Source organism: Diceros bicornis, chromosome 3 (genome assembly GCF_020826845.1).
Source record: "Diceros bicornis minor isolate mBicDic1 chromosome 3, mDicBic1.mat.cur, whole genome shotgun sequence".
In the NCBI taxonomy this organism is placed as follows: domain Eukaryota; kingdom Metazoa; phylum Chordata; class Mammalia; order Perissodactyla; family Rhinocerotidae; genus Diceros; species Diceros bicornis.
In genome coordinates this window covers 90571073-90588291 of record NC_080742.1, presented here as the reverse complement: position 1 = coordinate 90588291, position 17219 = coordinate 90571073, and the positions used below count along the sequence as shown (strand labels likewise).

Genomic DNA, 17219 nt, shown 5'->3' with positions numbered 1-17219 from the left:
ACCAGTATCTCTAATCATAAGATCATTGACAAGTACATTAAATGAGTAGCAAAAAACAAAGAAGGAAATTTTAAAACAATTTTTTCACCATAAGCATACGATTTGCCAAATATCAGCAATCAAGTATATTATATATTTGGTGCATATTAAGTGCATAATAACATTTATTGAATAAATGAACTCACTACAGCTATTACAAAATAAATATAACTTTGTGACTCATATCCTGGGGAAATATGGATTCTTATAAAGTATCATGAATAAGTTAACAGCAAGGTATTCAAAAGCATGAAAATTCAGCATGGACAGACTTTTAAATGAGAGTCTTAATATTCAGAGGAAAATGTTGGATTATTCAGGCAAGACATACTATGAGTAATAAGGTAATCATCAAAAAAGGGAAAAAAAAGGCAATCAGTAATTGTAATAGATGTCACAACCAGGAGTGGAAATAAAAATATCTTTGTATAAGGCAGTAATTGAGAAGTCTATAAATACATGATCCTTGGTGGGCGGATATGAAAAAGAACTGACGTAAAAGAGATCAGCTTTTGTTTCCTAATTGAAGTTAGAAAAAAATGGTTTGAGAATGGCAAAATCCTCAGAGCCTCACTACCTAAACAGAATAATAACATTTATAAAAATTATTTATAGTCACTAATAAAACTGATTTAAATATTTTATCTCTTTTGCAAGTCTAGAAAAGAGATTACACACTAGGCTGGAAAGGAAATGGATATGCAAATCATCTAAAAATGGATAATCAGATAAATGGAGAATGAAGTACTTAATTATCTAATATGTGGGGGGATTTGGTTAATTTATCTGAGGTTTTCACACAGTTATCTATGTTGCTAAACTCTGTCTTATTCTTGTTTACTTGCTGTTCTGATGTCTTAAGAATTTAGCAAGTGGAACCATTAGACAGGTTATAATAATTATGGCAACATCACTAAGTTGACATGAATGGAACAACTAGCCTAGATATTGGTTCACTTTTATAGACGAGCAACTTACCTATGCTGTGGTTTCCAAGCTATTTTTTTTAGGTTGGACGACGACCAGATGAAGTTATACCCTTTCCTACCCTAGGCAAACCCTGAGTCCCTGGGTTGAAAACGATAGAAACTGAGGAGTCAGGAGTGTAGGGTAGGTACCTTCATGATAAAGAAGAGGAAGATGATGATGATAACGTTGACCCGTGGGTGAATCCACACGGCTGACTGGCCCAGGCTCTCAGGGTCACCTACATGTTTTACCCACGTATTGTTGTCAAACAGGGTACTGATGGCTTCACGAGGCATTAACTATAAGAAGAGGCAGCAAAACCAGGCAATTCTCCAGGGATATTCGGTACTTCCTTTTTTTAGAGAACTGATTCCCCGTCTCTCTCTTTTTTTTTGGTGAGGAAGATTGCCCCTGAGCTAACATCCCTTGCCAATCTTCCTCTTTTTGCTGAGGAAGATTGGCCCTGAGCTAACATCTGTGCCCATCTTCCTCCATTTTGTATATGGGATGCCGCCACAGCATGGCTTGATGAGTGGTGCATCCGTCCACACCCAGGATTCGAACCTGTGAACCCCAGGCTGCCAGAGCGAAGTGCATGAGCTTAACCACTACACCACCAGGCCACCCTATCCCCTACCCCACCAACTCCCGTCTCATTTTTCAAGGGTCCCTTTCGCTCTTTTCTAGAGAGAGATTCTACCCTTGGGCAAGAGTACATTTGTTCAGAAGCCTGAGGGACAACTGCGCTGTTTCCTCTTTTCCGTGTGGCCCAGTCCTGGCTTAGTCCCAGCACTGGCTCAGTGATGTGACCCACCCGCAGACTCCCTTGGAGCTGACCTCTCCAGCCATGAATTGACCCATTCCTGGTGGAAAGGTGAATGAGGCAATGACAAAGGTAACGATTCCAGGATACAGCAGGAGGCTGAAAAAGAAACAGAATTAATCCTTCCCCTAACTTAGCCAAACCCCAGTGGACACTACACTGAACTCCTGCAAGCTGAAGTTTCCTGTAGTCTCAGTTCTTCAAATACAGAGCATTCTCTCTACCAAAAAGCAATCTTTGAAGGAGAAACCATACCACTCACCTCCTACATAGAGTACCAGGGCTTCTGTATTTTATCACAAGCCACCTAAAGGCATTTAATGCCTTCCACAAAGATTAAAAGGGAGGAACTCTTGGAGAAAGTGAATGGGTAGGGCAAAGGAAGGTCGGTGACTCACTGCTTAGCAAGAAACCGGCTGAGGGCCTTGTGCTTTCGGACACCGAGCATGACTTGGCGATGTAGATACACAAATAGAGCTCCCAGGAACCCACAGCAAATCCTGAGGGTGCAAGTTATACAGAAATGAAACCCTCATCCCTCGGATCTAGCTGCTGAGAGAAACAAGTACGAGGCATCCACTCTCCCTTTCTACCCATCTCCCCGCAACAGTGTACACATTGTCCAGGCCCGTCCTACCTTCTTCCCAGCTTGGGTCCCTTCCAAGCCAAAGCCACACCCCAGCCCAAGCTCACCACTCCCAGAGCAGGTGACCTGACTGACCCGATGATGGCAAAGGCTGGGAGTTCCTGCAGATCAAAGGGGAAGTCCATTCGGAAATTGGTTCTGAAGAGAGCAGTGATGGTGACTATAGGATGGAAATGTCAAGGATCATGGTGGGAGCATTGCAGAGACCCACAGAGGGGGAACCAGAGGTCATCAGCTTTAAGGATTAATTCCTTCCTTCCTCCAAGCTCAATGTCTCCTATTTAATTTCCTTTTTCTATGCACAACCACTACTCCTCTACTCCATGACTTTATGTTTGTCCTATATCCTTGGGCCTTGGTCCCACTTCCCAAATAATGCCATCCATTCCTTTTCTGCACTGCCCCACAGAGCTTCCCTGCATGCCCCATTACCAGCCTCACTATTTCACACTGCCTTCAGCCCAGGGCTCCCCTGTTACCAGCATCCTTGTTCCATACGGCCAGCACGCGGAAAACAAAGGCACTGAACGTCGCCGCAAAGAATCCTCGCCAGTAGTTCCGCACGGCAAAGTAGGTGGAGGTGACCTCGATGCTGAATAGCACTCCTATGGGGACATGGAAGTCGGATCAGATGCAGATGGAGTGAAAGGCTCTCTCCCACACTCCTCCCCACAGACCTTTTCCTGAACCATGAATCACGAGGGAAAGCAGTAGTGGGACGTAATGATCTCTTGGAGTCCCATGCTCTAAATAATATACCTGCTCATGCCGGGATGTGGTTCAACAAGATACAGAGAGGACGGGAAATGAGGACCCTCAACCCTCAGAACATCAGGATCAGGTGGTTGTGCCCTCTCCATCCCTTAGAAATCAGGTTTGGGTGGGACTCACAACTGTCAGATATTCACAGGGATTTAAAGGTCATTGAAAAATTTCAGCAGAAAAGTTCCAGGAGAGAAAACCTCCAGAGCAGGTGCTCACCAGTGCTGCCAAGCAGAGCCCAGGATTTACAGGGACTCTCCTTGACATCCCTCCAATCTTCCTCGACTCCTCCCATGCATCATGCACCCTAGGGCAACTCAATGAGGAAGAAATAAGAAAAAGGAATAAGAAAGGTCTTTGCAAGAGCTGACAGTACTCAATATTCCAAGAAAAGAAAGCAGAGGATTCATCCAAATTTTTAAAAAAATTAATATTAAAAACATGACTTAAAAGGACCAAAGCAAGGGGAAAATCAAGAGGCTAGAAGTTAAAAACAATTATGCTTCAGAAAGGCAGGTGAGGTTGAAGGAAAGCTAATTAATCATCCCAGGTAGCACTGTTTCTGAGATTACATGCTGGAGCAGAAAATGAGGAGGTAGAGATCCAGAAAAATAGCAAGGGTTGGTGGGGATGCTAATGAGGGCATGAAAAGTGCGACTCAAGATTAGAAGAAAAAATCTTTGAACATATTAGGAATAAGGGAGTGGACTTTGATTAGATGCAAAGTAAAAATTGATGACAAGATTACCCCAAACCTAGCTAAGCCTCGTCTTTATCAAAAACAAGGAAGGGAAACCAGGGAAATGCAGCCCATGACTAGATGAATGGACAAGGTGCCTGGCCCCAAGAAAGACTGTGAACTAGTAAGGTTGGTCTCCTCCTTGCCCTGCACAGTGAACGGCTGCTGGCCTGGCCAAGACCCCCAACCTGCTCCCCTGTTCAGGTGGCACATCCTAGCCATTTTCTTCTCCCTATTCTATATTCAAAGTCACATCTCTTGAATCCCTTGGGACTCCGACCCTCTCTTCCATAGGTGACAGGCAATAGTTATAGCAAGTCATTTGCATCAAGGGGAGGGTGGCCTCCAGGTTACTCCATCATGGAGTAGCTGTAGCATTTTGGCAGAGGATTCCTGGTGGTCAGCTCAAGTGTCACCTTTCCTGGGAAGCCATTCCCAAGCCCCCTCCTCAGGTAGAAACAATCCCTCCCTCACCTTGTTCTCTCAAAATTTGGGACTATCAGAGCACTTACCACTTTGTAGTTATTTGTTTACATCTCTGAGTTCCCCCTAGGATTGAAAGTTCCTTGGAACCCAATACCTAATACAGTGCCTGGTACATGATCAGGGCTCAATGCCTGTTTTAAGGATGAAGAGGAGAGGAGAGGGAAGAAAGAGAACAGAAGAGAATAGAATGGGTGGAATTTCAGAAAAGGGAGCCAGGAAATGGGGAATCTGGGGCAGACAGAGCTTCACCAACCACCCCTTTGCCCCTGCTCCTCAAATCACATCAGGTAAGGCAGCTGCCTCCTTGCCTAAAAGGAGGATTTGACACAGTGGGGAATCAGGTAAAGCAAGTCTCTCTCCTTTTCTTTACCAGTAACAAGACGAAAGTCGGCTTTGATTCGTTGGGGTGTAAACTATCCAACTTATGAATATTTCACAACCATTTTTTGAAATCCTAGGCTAGATTTTCTTTCCCACGATGTGGTTCTGGGACACTTTCCCCAACAGTCTGTCACTGTATACTCAGCAATGAGAACTAATTTTAATATTAGCCTGAGCCAAACAGAAAATGTGCTGCTAAAAGGAAACAAAGCATTAAGAACACAAACAGCTTTTGGAAACCCTCTTATCTCTCAAGTTCTGTAATGTTCCTCTCTTGTCCCCCCTAGATGTTCTTCATCTTCTCCTCTGGCCCCTGCCCTGCCCAGAGCCCTGTCTTTGGTCTCCTACTCTGGCTACTCATAGGCACACTTCTCTCTTCATTTCATTTATGCCCATAGCTTCAACTACTACCTACCTGCTACTGGTTAGCAAAGCTATGTTTTCAACTCAGTTCCTGAACTTCAGACTCACCAGCCCGGCTGCCTATGTAATATCACTTGGCTATGCCACAGGAACTCCAAACTCAACATATTCACAGTGAAATGTATCGACTCTCCCAGAGCTGTTTCAATTTCCTGTATTCCCTATCTTGCTTACTAGCACCACTATCCACCCAGTTTTCCTCATTATAAACTTGGGAGTTGGACTAGATTTCTATTCTCTTACCCTTCATATCCTCATATAAAATCAGCCATTAGGTCGCATCAGTTTTACTTTCTATTGCCCATATGTATCATCCTCTTCTCTCTCTCTCCTGCCTCTGTCCCATTCAGTTTCTCTTCATCTAGCATGAGGACTGTGACAATAGTCTTCTTGTTAATCTTGGATTAATCCCACTAATCCACAGGCCGGTTGTATCCTGCACATATCTGCCAAATATGTGGCAGTGGCCATGTCACTTCCTTGCTCCAAATTCTTCCACGACTCCCCTTGACAGCCATGACAGCATTTCCCACAGTCAGGAAATGACTCCACGAGAAGATCCTTGCAAAAGGGATTCTGTGGGAAATGCTGTATTTGAGCCACATTTTGGATACTCACAATGCATGTCAGCATGTCAAACATTCTGATAACTTTTCCAGCTGAAAAAACTACCTATTTAGCACAGCATTTTCCAACTTATTTGAGCTGGAACTCTTTCTACATTACATCCAGTAACACCATGAAGAATGGTACTCTGTAAAACACATTTAGGCAAACTCTAGCCTAGAGAATAAAATCTACATTCTTGCGCATGGCCTATGAGGTTCTTTCATGATTCAGTCCTCATTTACCTGTCCAGACTCACTTCCTGTCGTTCCTTTCCCTGAATCCTCTAGCAGTTCTCATCTACTGTAATTATAATCCCACAGCACAGAGTGCCCATAACCGAAGCAAAAAGATGTTTGTCATCTTAGTGGAATGTTGAAGTATATTTCTTTTATTGGTATAAGGAATTAAGAGTTGACTACACAGTGAATAAATCCTCTTAATACTTATTTTTCCTTTCAGAATTTTCTGTGTTCATAAAAAATATCAAGTTATGCTACCTGCCATGACATTTATTATTTGCCACTTAATCCAACCATCCAGAAAATGGCATCTTAACTTTTCAATGGTAAATATTTTCTTGTGTCAAGAGCCATGTTTTATCTATAACTTTCCTATGGTCTTTCCCATACTCAATACAGGACCAACAAGAACCTTCCTCATTCATCCCAGAAATTCCAGTTTTATGCCAAAAAATGCAGGTTCTCTTCACTTTAGAAGAAGCTAGCTGATTAAAAATCAAAACCAAAAATATTCTACCTCTCTAAAACTGTTCTTCAGACTTTCTGGATTTGTAAGGTAAAAGAGTAAATACAGGTGAAAGTGAGTATAAATGTAAGTGTGAACATTTAATGTGTGTAGAAATTCAAACATACTACCCTTCTCTGATGGGGACTAATGACTTTAATGACAAGAGCTGACAACAGAAGTGCACACAGGATGCGAGCTGACGCGTTTGCTGACCTGATCTCCGTATGCTGTGGCACTGGCGCAGTGTCCGTACAATGAGCATGATGCATTTTCGTGAACTCTAAATGCTTATCCATATATAATTCCTGAGCCAAGCCGTGTTAGCTACCTGAAGACTCCTCTATGAAAGAACTAACTACATTTTCATAGTTGAAGAGATACGTCTAACAGCTGGTGTATTTAAGAAGCATATGCCTTTTCTGCAATTTTGTTTCTCTAATTGTCAATTTGGTGTCCTTTATATCACCATGAATTCAATGAATGATCCATATAGTCCCTGCTTTGTTAATCTCATTTACTCATCAACTGATACTGATGAGTAAATAAACAGATGCAACTGTTTTCTCTGACCATGCCCATTTGTTAGTCATCCAGGACAAGGAAAATAATCCAGAAGGTTGCTCTTTGCCTTATCCGTGTAGAAAGAGCTGAACTCAACTTTAAATTGCTGGCCAGGAACAATGATCCTTTCCCTCCCATGTAGTCCTTGCTTAAAACTGGCCATTAATCTGAATAAGGTCCACCCAATCTCCAGGGTCCTTAATAACACACAACAAAATGTAGGTTTTCTCTTGGAGAAGAAAGTGCACAGAGTCCCCTGTTGGAAGATATAAGTGGAGGGCAAAAACATCCAACAATACAGAAAGGTTTTAATATAAGTAGGGGATCCACGGAGGCTGCCTCACTTTTCATTCCTGGCTTTACACTTGCTAACAGAATGACCTTGCTCAGGTCACTTGTCCTCTCTGTCATCAGTTCCCTCCTCTCTCTCCTCTACAGTATCAGTCTCACACAGCTTTGGGGGGGATAAATGTAAAGTGCTTAGAACACTGCCTACACATAGTAAATGCTCACTAAAAGTTAGCTATTCTTGCAATGCTCTTGTTTTAACTGGTAATGCTCGCACTTGAGGATGCCGACCAAAACTGTTTTAGGAGCAAGATCGGGCAAGTGGACTGATGTAGGAGGGGGAATCACTTGCCTCCAAGTGGTGTCCCAAAACAACAGCCAACTCCTACAGCACAGCCGACCGTCAGCATATCAGTGTAATAGTATGGCTGCTACTAGGGGAGAGACAGACAAGGACACAGGTGGGAGGGGTGGGGAAGGGAGCAGAGAGAGGAAAGGAGGACAAGCAAGGGTGGGAAGTAAGGCAGAAGGAGAGGCTTAAGTCCCTGGGAATCATAGTGGTCCCATCTCCCCCAGCGATTCCCAGGCCAAGAGCAACTCAATGAGTTTGGCAAACAGGAAGTGACCTTATAGCACAAGGCCAAACATAGAAAAGGAAATAAAAGTTAGGCAAATATACGGAAGGCAGGTAAGCCAATAAATGGTCACCAGAGAGGGGCTGGAGATGGGGACAATCGGGGCAAGGAGCGTCAATAGCAAGAGAGACAGGAAACGACTTCAGACAAATGGTACCAACAAAGGCCTGCGTGAAACAGCCGCCAGCCTCGAAAGGACACATAGCCCTTTGGCAGAACAGTGTGGGTGCTTGGAGACCGGGGTCTGTGATCCAGGGTCACTCTCTGAATGCCCACCCACCAGTTTCTTCAGCAAGCACCCGTCTCCACCCCAAAGCTGTGGCGGCCACCCAAACCCTCCTTCCGAGTCATGCTCGGGCAACCGGGGGAGGGAGGAAGTGGAACTTGCCTCCGATAGGGGCCGCAAAGCAGCATCCCACGCCCACTGCGCAGGCGGACACCAGGAGATCAAGCCGCCCAGGCACGGTCTGCAACAGAGAAGCACGCGCGACGAGGAGGGCAGAGAGCTGGGGCAGGGGGCAGTGCTTCCGTAAGAGGGGCGGGGGGCAGGAACGACCAAGGGACAGGGGTAGCACAGGAGGGCAACGTGGAGGGGACGGATACAGGGGGCGTGTGGACGAGCAGGGTCAGCATAGGAGCTGACCAAGGTGCAGCCCCGGCGCAGGGGCACAGGTCAGGAAGGGCGAGGCGTCCTGGGACCGGCACAGGCTCAGCAGCGGCGTGGTGTGGCTAGGCTAGGCGGGTGGGGGGATGTGTGTGGAGGGTGAGGGAGCGTGGATCAGCGCAATGCCCCATTTCAGCATCACGGCCAGCCCAGAGCAAAGGCAGCCCTCTGACACCCTGGCCACACACGGCCCTACCTCATTTTACTTTCTCAACCTTACCTCATACACTCCACAGAACACCGACATAAACTTGCTGAGGACGGCGGCGCAGATGCTGGCGATGTGGACAAAAGGGCCCTGCGAGAGAGAAGGAGGGCAGGGGGTCAGGAGCAGGGGCCCACATGGGAGGCTTTGAGGCATTCGATGGACTAACATTTATTGCTCCAGGCGCTGTACTAGGTGCTGGAAATACAGAAGTGAGTAAGAGAGAGGTTCTGGTCTCATCCCGGAGAGCAAGGGAGGTGATACAGCAGCATATTCTCATTTCAGAAAATGCTAGGGGCTGTGGAGAAATTGAGGGAGGGCAAGGGGGTAGAGAGAGGCAGGACAGATGAGGGTGGGGTGGGGGTGTGTTTAGAGAAGGTGCTCAGCAAAGGTCACAAATGAGTAGTGCCTTGAATGAAAGGAAGGAGTGAGCCATGTGGGTGTCAGGAGGAAGAATGTTCCAGGCTGAGGGAACAGCAAGTGCAGGAACCCTGAGAGGGGGACAGGCTTGCGTGGTTGAGGGACAGGAAGGAGGCCTTGTCACCCAAAGTGCCAGTGAACGAGGGGCAGCCTGGGAGGACAGAAGACCAGACAGAGAGGAGCTAGATCACCACAGGCCTCCTAGGCCCCAGTAAGAAGCTTGGATTTCACTTTAAGGAAAATGGAAAGCCATTAGAAGCTCTTGACCAGAGGTCAGACATTACTGATTCCATTTTGAAAAGATGACTCTGGCTACTGCTGTGTGGAGTATTGACTGTAGCAGGGCAAGAATGTGCATGAGTATAACCTTGAGCAGAGCACAGCCTCTTTCTAGGTCTCAGTTCTCGCATATTACAACAAGGGAATGGGTCTGGATTATCTCTAAGGCAGTGGTCCTCAACCGGGGGAGATTTTGACCCCCAGGGGACATTTGGCAATGTCTGGAGATATTCCGGTTGTCACAACTGGGGATGCTACTGGCATCTAAAGGGTAGAGGCCAGGGATGCTGCTAGTCATCCTACAATGCACAGGATGTCCCCCCAGAACAAAGAATTATTCAGCCCAAAATGTCAGTAGTGCCCAGATTGGGAGACTCTGCTCTAAGGCACTCCCAGCTCTGACATTTTTGTCACTCTGTCTCAGGACAAGGACCTTCCCATGTATTTCCCCTCCTTAATGCCCCTTGGCCCTGTCCCTGTCCCTGTCCCTGTGCCTATGGTCCATGTCTGCTCCCAGAGCTCCCTCTAGACCCAGTGCTGCCCTCTGTTGGATGGCCTGCCCAGCTCACACTTCAGTAACAGCGGACCTACCTCCTTCCCCACAGGGATGCCACTTCCCAGCCCTGCAGTCAGGGCAACAACCTTGGCCACGAAGGCCTTGAGGGTGAGATATTCCTTCAGGACAACCCCACGAAGAATTGTCTTCATTTCAGGGATTCCAGAGCCTAAAGGGGTTTAAAAAAATGATTATGTGCAGGTTCAAGCTAGAGGTTAAAAGGGAGATGAACATCCAGACAATGGACATGGAGATGTGGGAGGGGAGAGGGCTGTGGTGGGAGGACAATGGCAAGGCAGGTGAAAGGGCTGTCAGCAGGGCTGGTGAGGGAGGACGTGGGGTGGAAAGGTCTACAGGCCAATGAGATCATGCTGATGACAGGACGTGGGTAGGATCTGCGGGGAAGTTCTCACCAACAGCCTGGGGAGAGATGAGGTGGCAAAAGAGAGCGCTGAAGAGGATGAGAATAAGTGGGAAAGTGACCCAGGCCAGGAACTGCAGAGGCAGGCTGGGCTGCATCTGGTAGTAGGTCCACTTGTAGGCTGCAAAGACATGCACCCGGGCTCAGTCCAGTGTAGAGGGAATGTTACCGCCACCCCCAGGCCCACAGCACAGGACAACGTGCAAGGAGCATGCTCGGGCCGTGGCTATCTTGTTTGACCTCACGAGATGGCACTATTCTCATTTGACATGGGGGAACCTGAGTTGTGGGAGGTGATGCGACCTGTTCAAGTTCCTACCACTTGTAGGAGGTAGAGTCGGTGGCAGTGCTGCAAACCACGCTCGAGTGCTGGGGATGCAGGTGTGGCATTAGAGGCTGTGGGGTCACCAACCACCCTGGTTTGCCCAGAACTGAGGGGTTCCTGGCACTTAGGGTGTTCAGTGCTAAAACTGGGAAAGTCTTGGGAGAACTGGGACGAGTTGGTCACGCTATTAGAGGGCACGCACAGCGTGGTTGGAAGCAGGTGGAAGAGGCAGGAGAAATGGGTCTGGTCTTGTCCGGGGCCAGAGTCACACCTGACCTCTTTGCAACATCCGCCTCCCCAAACACACCCGGCTTAGCCCAGGGAGAAACCCCAGAAACAGCCACAGTATGGGGAGAGGCTGAAGGTAAAGGGCCAGGTTAAACCTACCCTGAAGGCTTTTGGCACTGACATAATCCATGCTCCAGCTAACCAGAGCCATAAGTAGTCCCAGAAGCACCAGAAAGATCCAATCTTCCCCTAATTTTCTTCTCACCACGAGTTCCAGGCGGCGGATACAATCTAGGAAGAGAAGAGGGTAAAGAGAAGCAGCCAATCAATCACCACTCTGGGTGTATGACTGGGGACTGCGAGGAGGTGCTGGGCCCTCAGGGTCTTGTCTACATGTTTCATTCACTGAGTTTCACTTCACCTCTCTGCCCTTCCAAAGGCATCCAAGTCCAACTCTCCATTGGATACCTGATTCCTTTCTAAAACTCTTGTTTCTTGGGGCTGGGTGGGAGGGATAGCAGGAACCAGGCAAAGGGAGAAGGAAGTGGAAGAGATGCCTTTTCTCAATACTTGGAGGAGGGCTTAGGTGTGCATGTGGGGAGGGTGGAGGGCAGGATATATGCAAGGGGACATCCAGGTTAGTCCCCGAATCCCTGTACCTCCTTCTATTCCAGATTCCTTTACTCGTCAGGCCCCATCACCTTGACATTTAGAATAGTGATCCTCATCCTTGCTGTCTATGGTAGCACTGGAGTCTGTCTTCTTGGGCATCTGTAAGTCCTGCCCCTCATCCAAGAATTGCTCTTTGTGATGACCATAAATCTGGACAGAGGGAGAATAGGAAATGTCTGTCTTGTTGAAGAGTCAAAGGAATAGACCCACAGAAAAAGCAAACAGCTTTTTAAAATCCTGGGTGTTGAGGGCCTCATTTAGGGTCACTTTGTGGTCACCCCTGCCCTCCACTGCCTGCTCTCCATCCACTTTTTATGCCTGTCTGTCCTTCCTCATCCTCTCTGCATCTGTACTCATCTTGGGCGATGGCAGCCTTCATCAAGGAGGCCAATTTCTACTCTGAAGTAGAGATACAAGAACTGTGCTAAGACTGGGCATCACTGTCAATTAGATGTTTATGTATCGCTCTGCTTACCGTATCTCAACCTCTCTCCCATTTCTCCAGAACCCTCGCACTGACTTCCCTCCTGGGAATCCTAACGTGGACAGGGTGAGGACAGACCAGCAGGTGACTCTTGGTTGCACTTTGCCTTGGTGTTTCTAGCCTTACTTCAGGCCCCTCGGATGCTCTGCCAAACTTAGAGAAAGCCTGTCCACTCACCTTCCTGTGCTTGTATGCACAAACAGGAACCAGTCCTGATAAGGCAAGTCCATCTACTTCTTCCCAGAGCAAGATAATTAGATGCCCCCCCAAATGAGAAGAGGGTGGAGCAGCACCCTCAGATCTGGTAGCCCTTCGCTCTCATCCAGACTTAGAGTGTGTGTGTTTGTGGGGGTGGGAGAGGGGTAGGGCAAGGTCTCCAACTGCTTTTAGCCTGCCCCACCCCCACTGCACTAACTCTGTCCTCTGGGGCCAGGGTCAGGCCAGGCCACGTTGCTGGTTCTGGGAGAGCCTGAGTAGAAGAGATCTGATTTCACAATATGAGCAGCAGAGTTTATGCCTGAGTCCTGGACAGGCACACACTAATACCCTGCTCATTGCTGTTTCATCTTCTGGGATGAGGTGTGTGAGGAAGAGGGGCAGTGTTTCCCTCCAGGCCCTACCTGGAACCCAGAGAGAAGACACTGCCAATGGAGGTCAGCGCACGTCCACAGGCAGTCTCAGCTCCCTTGGGTCCCAGGCTGGTGGACATGAGGAAGGGGTGGGGGTGCTTCATACCAAACTTGGGCTGGGAAGCACCTTAAGATCAGGGCTGACCACCACAGCAGAGCAGGGCTAGGGGAGGGGAGGGAGAAGTCAAAACTCACATCTGAAAGGGATGTGGTGTCTGGGATTCGTTAACAAAAATGCCAGTGTGTGTAGGAGTGAGGCTGGGAATGGGAAGGATAGATGAAACAATGTTGACAAAATATTGATAATTGTTGAAGCTGGGTAAGGGGTATTTGGGGATTCATTACACTGTTCTCTTTATTTTTGTGTAAGTTTGAAATTTTCCATAGTAAAAATTAAACAGAGAAAAACTTATATACAAACTCCACTTCTTTGCTTTCAAGGCCCCATGGAAACCAGCCCAACCCTACTTTCCAAATTAATTTCCCATTCCTTTCCAGCATGAAGTGTCATGCTTAGTTTGCTTGCCTTCCTCACTGTCACCAGAAAGTTCCATCACTGCACTTTTACTCAAGCTGTCCACCCACCCAGATGTGACTTCGTGTGCAGGTGAGAGTGAGCACAACGCCATGAGGAGGGGTCTTTCTGTCCAATCCCACACAAGGCTCCAAGGCCAGGCCAGGCCCCACGCTCTCCAGGAAGCCCCCTCTGACTAACCATTCAAGCCCCCCCGACTTTTGTGTCCCCACCCCACAACTGATTCCCCAGGGTTGCCCTTAGCAACCAGCCCCAGGGACTGATTAGGACTGGGACATGGATCCTCTTGACCCCCAATCCTCAGACCACTGGCACAGCCCACCCCTCAGGTTCCCAGCCCTGTGCAGATCCCCTAAACTAAAGGAACCACAGGCCCCCTCTTAGCTAAAACACTTTTCAATTCTGGTTTCCTGGTCCTCCTGACAGCTTCCATCCTGTCACACTCTGCATGCCATCATCATGCACTACTCATCACAACCTGCATGTTTATCTGCGACAGTCTCCTAACCCTTCCTTTAGTTGTGTCCATCCCATTCCCCTCTCCTACATTTCCGTAACCCACCAATCCCCACTCCTGGAGGATAGGTATCCTTGGACACCCCAAATCAGTCTGCAGGCCCTTCTCGCTGGGCTCATATCTCCGTGACTTCCAAATGCCTACCACTTAACAAGTTCTCACTTGAGAAATCTTCCCACCTGAACATTTGATTGGATTTCTTCTGCTTATTTTGACATTGGTACATCTTTGATCATCGATATGCAATTCAGTCCTTTTTCTCCACTTATCCCAACTATTTTCTTCTGCCTTCTGCAGAAGTGTTTATTTGTGTGTGTTCTGCCAAGTGTCGGGGAGGGAGAAATCTGGTGTTGCCTGCATGTGAGTGAGGGTGTAAGAGACAGCTCGCACACACAGAGGTGTGGGCTCCTACGCCAGTCACTCCATGTGGGTTATATAAGCATGAGCTTCTCAAGCATGTGTGGCTCTGCTGTTCCACATAGGATTCTGTTAGTAAAGGTTATATAAAAGTACATGTGTATCTCTACAAGTGCACACTTAGCTGAGGCCAGCCCTTTGAAGGACTTTCATATTTTGAACACATTACCATGTACTTTTTTAAGTTAGAAAAGATAACACCACTCCCTCTTTTTGCCTAATCCCTCATTTCCCCCAATCCGTCGTACCACTGTCTCCTCAGATCTACTGCCCCCTCCCCTTAGGACTTTACCTGTGTGGGGTTGGCCTTAGGACGGGGGCCTGCATCCCTCCAGAGCCTGTGCTGAAGGCCCCCGTTCTCAGAGGGCAGTCCGTAGCTGGTGCATTGTTCAAAGGGCATATACTGGTACTGGGGGGCACTACCCCACCAGCTTTGCTCGCCTCTGCGCCGCTGGGACTCAGATGGTTCCATGCTCCCTCCCCCAGCCAGGCCGTGGCCTGCTTGCCCCCGTCCTCCCCCCAGTATAGCTCCTTAAGCCTGTCCTCTTGCCTGTCCCCAAGGCGTCTGGGGCAGCATGCCCACCCCCAGCTATTTATAGCCATCTCTCCGTCACATGACCCCCCCCATTGCCACATCTGATCTGCTTGGGGTCGAAGCAGGTGTGAGAGCAGTGCGGGGGAGGGGTTGGAATGAGAACCTGAGGGACAGCCCCACGGGGAATTCCCTCAGCAAGGCCAGCAGCACTGTCCCCCTCCTTAGTCACTAGGAGGCTTCCAGCCCCAAGCCACTAGTCCCTCTTTAAATATCGCCCAGACCAGCATGGAAAACTGCTTAGCATGCTCTCAAACCTGTGTGCTCCCGGCAAGAGCCGAATCTGCACCCTCTGTGTCCCACCTCTTTTTGTCAGTATCAGTATGTGGAAAGGTGAGGGGTGGGGTGCTGGATGTAGTGACTCGAAGGTCTGCAAGCACTGGAGAGTAACTCACCTGGGAGAGTAACCGGTGCCTCTCTGCCATCTTTCCCTGTGGGGTTGTTCCCAGCTCCATATCTCCCCGAGGTGTAGTCCTCATCTGTCGGACCAGCTCTCTCAACCCATCCAAGTTTCAGTTTTCTCCTCCAGCTCTGCCTTTTCTGTCTGCCACAGGCTGCTAATAATGCTTTGGTGCCATCCCCTTGACCCCACTCTTATCATCCACTGGGTGTGGGGTGCTTGTGGGAAGCAGGAGTGATAGCCTTGGGTTCTGGCATTTCTCCCATTTCCCAGGTGGTATATGTCAGCCACATCAGCGGCCTGAATTTATGGCGAGGGACTGAGCTTCCATTCAGACTGCGGAGTACCCACCTTAGGTCCATCAGGGCAGGGCAGATAATGGGAGAAGGGGAAGTGGGCCAGGGCCAAGGGGGAGGTGGAGGGGAAAGGGAGTGAGTGTTTCTCATGATGAGCCCAACAATATGAAAGATGATGGGGAAGTACTCTGCTATTCTTCCCTTTTCAGACTAATAAATAATTTTTGGCCAAGGCCAAACTATCCTATCTGGCATCACTTTTTTTTTTTTTTAACCAGTTTTCCTAGGACATTCCTTCCCCTGTGAACTGTTCACTATAGAAGAAAAGTTATAAACATGAGCCAATGTGTAGTGTAGGATCCATCACCAAGCACGGTCTGCCCCAGGACACTCCAAGTTCAGGGATGCAGGGTAGGGACACGAAACATCTGGTCTACAATTATTTTTGATCTAGGCTAAATAGAACTGTCCAAGCAGGTGGGAAGATGGATAGCATTAAAAACACCTTTCTGGGTGGCCCCATGGCCTGGTGGTTACATTTGGTGTGCTCTGCTTCAGCGGCCCGGGTTAGCAGATTTGGATCCCGAGCATGGACCTACACCACTCATCAGCCATGCTGTGGCAGAAGACTGGCACAGATGTTAGCTCAGGGCTAATCTTCTTCAGAAAAAAAACCCCAAATAAATATTAGATTAAAAACAAACAAAAAAAACCAAAACGAAGGGGCCAGTCCCGTTGCCTAGTGGTAAGTGTGGCACACTCCACTTCAGTGGCCTGGGTTCAGTTCCTGGGTACAGACCTACACCACTTGTCAGCAGCAATGCTGTGCCAGTGGCTCACATACAAAAAAGAGGAAGACAGGCAGAGATGTTAGCTCAGAGCAAATCTTCCTCAGAAAAAAAAAAAATAATAATAATAATAAAAATACCTTTCTAACATAATCCACTTGCAAAGATTACAGATGCGTGACGAGTTGAGGGACTGAAGGTTCTGTGATATCTGCCTTCTCTGTAGGCAAAAAATAAGGAAAGAGATCTAAGGGTTTGGTGTGAGATGAAAGGCATACTTTTTAAATAAAGAAGATACATTGCCAAAATGAAATTATATTCTTTGGGGGCCTTCAGAAACAGAAAAGCCTTTCAACTGTTTGTGGAGCATGGCTCTCCTGAAGGTAGCCAGTTTCTGTAGGGACTTGATAAACCCAAGAAACAAGTATCTAATGCAATTCCTATTTCTTCACCATTCCTGAGAAAGTCTGGTCCTGGTCATAGAATCCAAGATTCGAAGGCAGAGATCAGTGGGATTGGGAAAACCCTCACACACTACTAAGCCAAGCAGAAGCACCAGCTGCAATTCTAAAATCCGGATTCTGAAATTAGGAGGGTCAAGAAAATCTACAGCTGCTGGTGCTGGAGGGCAATGATTCGAGAGTAATTATCTTGAGTTTGAGATTAGAAATAGTTAAAATCTC

At 47.7% G+C, this 17219-nt stretch overlaps 1 protein-coding gene across 1 annotated transcript in view; it reads right to left on the bottom strand.

Annotated features, from left to right (window-relative positions):
* CLCN1 (chloride voltage-gated channel 1) overlaps positions 1–14932 on the bottom strand; it is a 28962-nt gene extending 14030 nt beyond the window's left edge. The window contains exons 1-12 of the mRNA XM_058569678.1: positions 14753–14932; positions 11908–12028; positions 11366–11497; positions 10646–10774; positions 10268–10401; positions 8993–9070; positions 7826–7904; positions 2957–3082; positions 2553–2637; positions 2230–2331; positions 1846–1930; positions 1158–1307 (exon numbers count right to left, since the gene is read on the bottom strand). Coding sequence (XP_058425661.1) covers positions 1158–1307; positions 1846–1930; positions 2230–2331; positions 2553–2637; positions 2957–3082; positions 7826–7904; positions 8993–9070; positions 10268–10401; positions 10646–10774; positions 11366–11497; positions 11908–12028; positions 14753–14932 — 1401 coding nt within the window. The remainder of the gene's footprint in view (positions 1–1157; positions 1308–1845; positions 1931–2229; positions 2332–2552; positions 2638–2956; positions 3083–7825; positions 7905–8992; positions 9071–10267; positions 10402–10645; positions 10775–11365; positions 11498–11907; positions 12029–14752) is intronic.
* Between the last annotated feature and the right edge of the window lie 2287 nt (positions 14933–17219).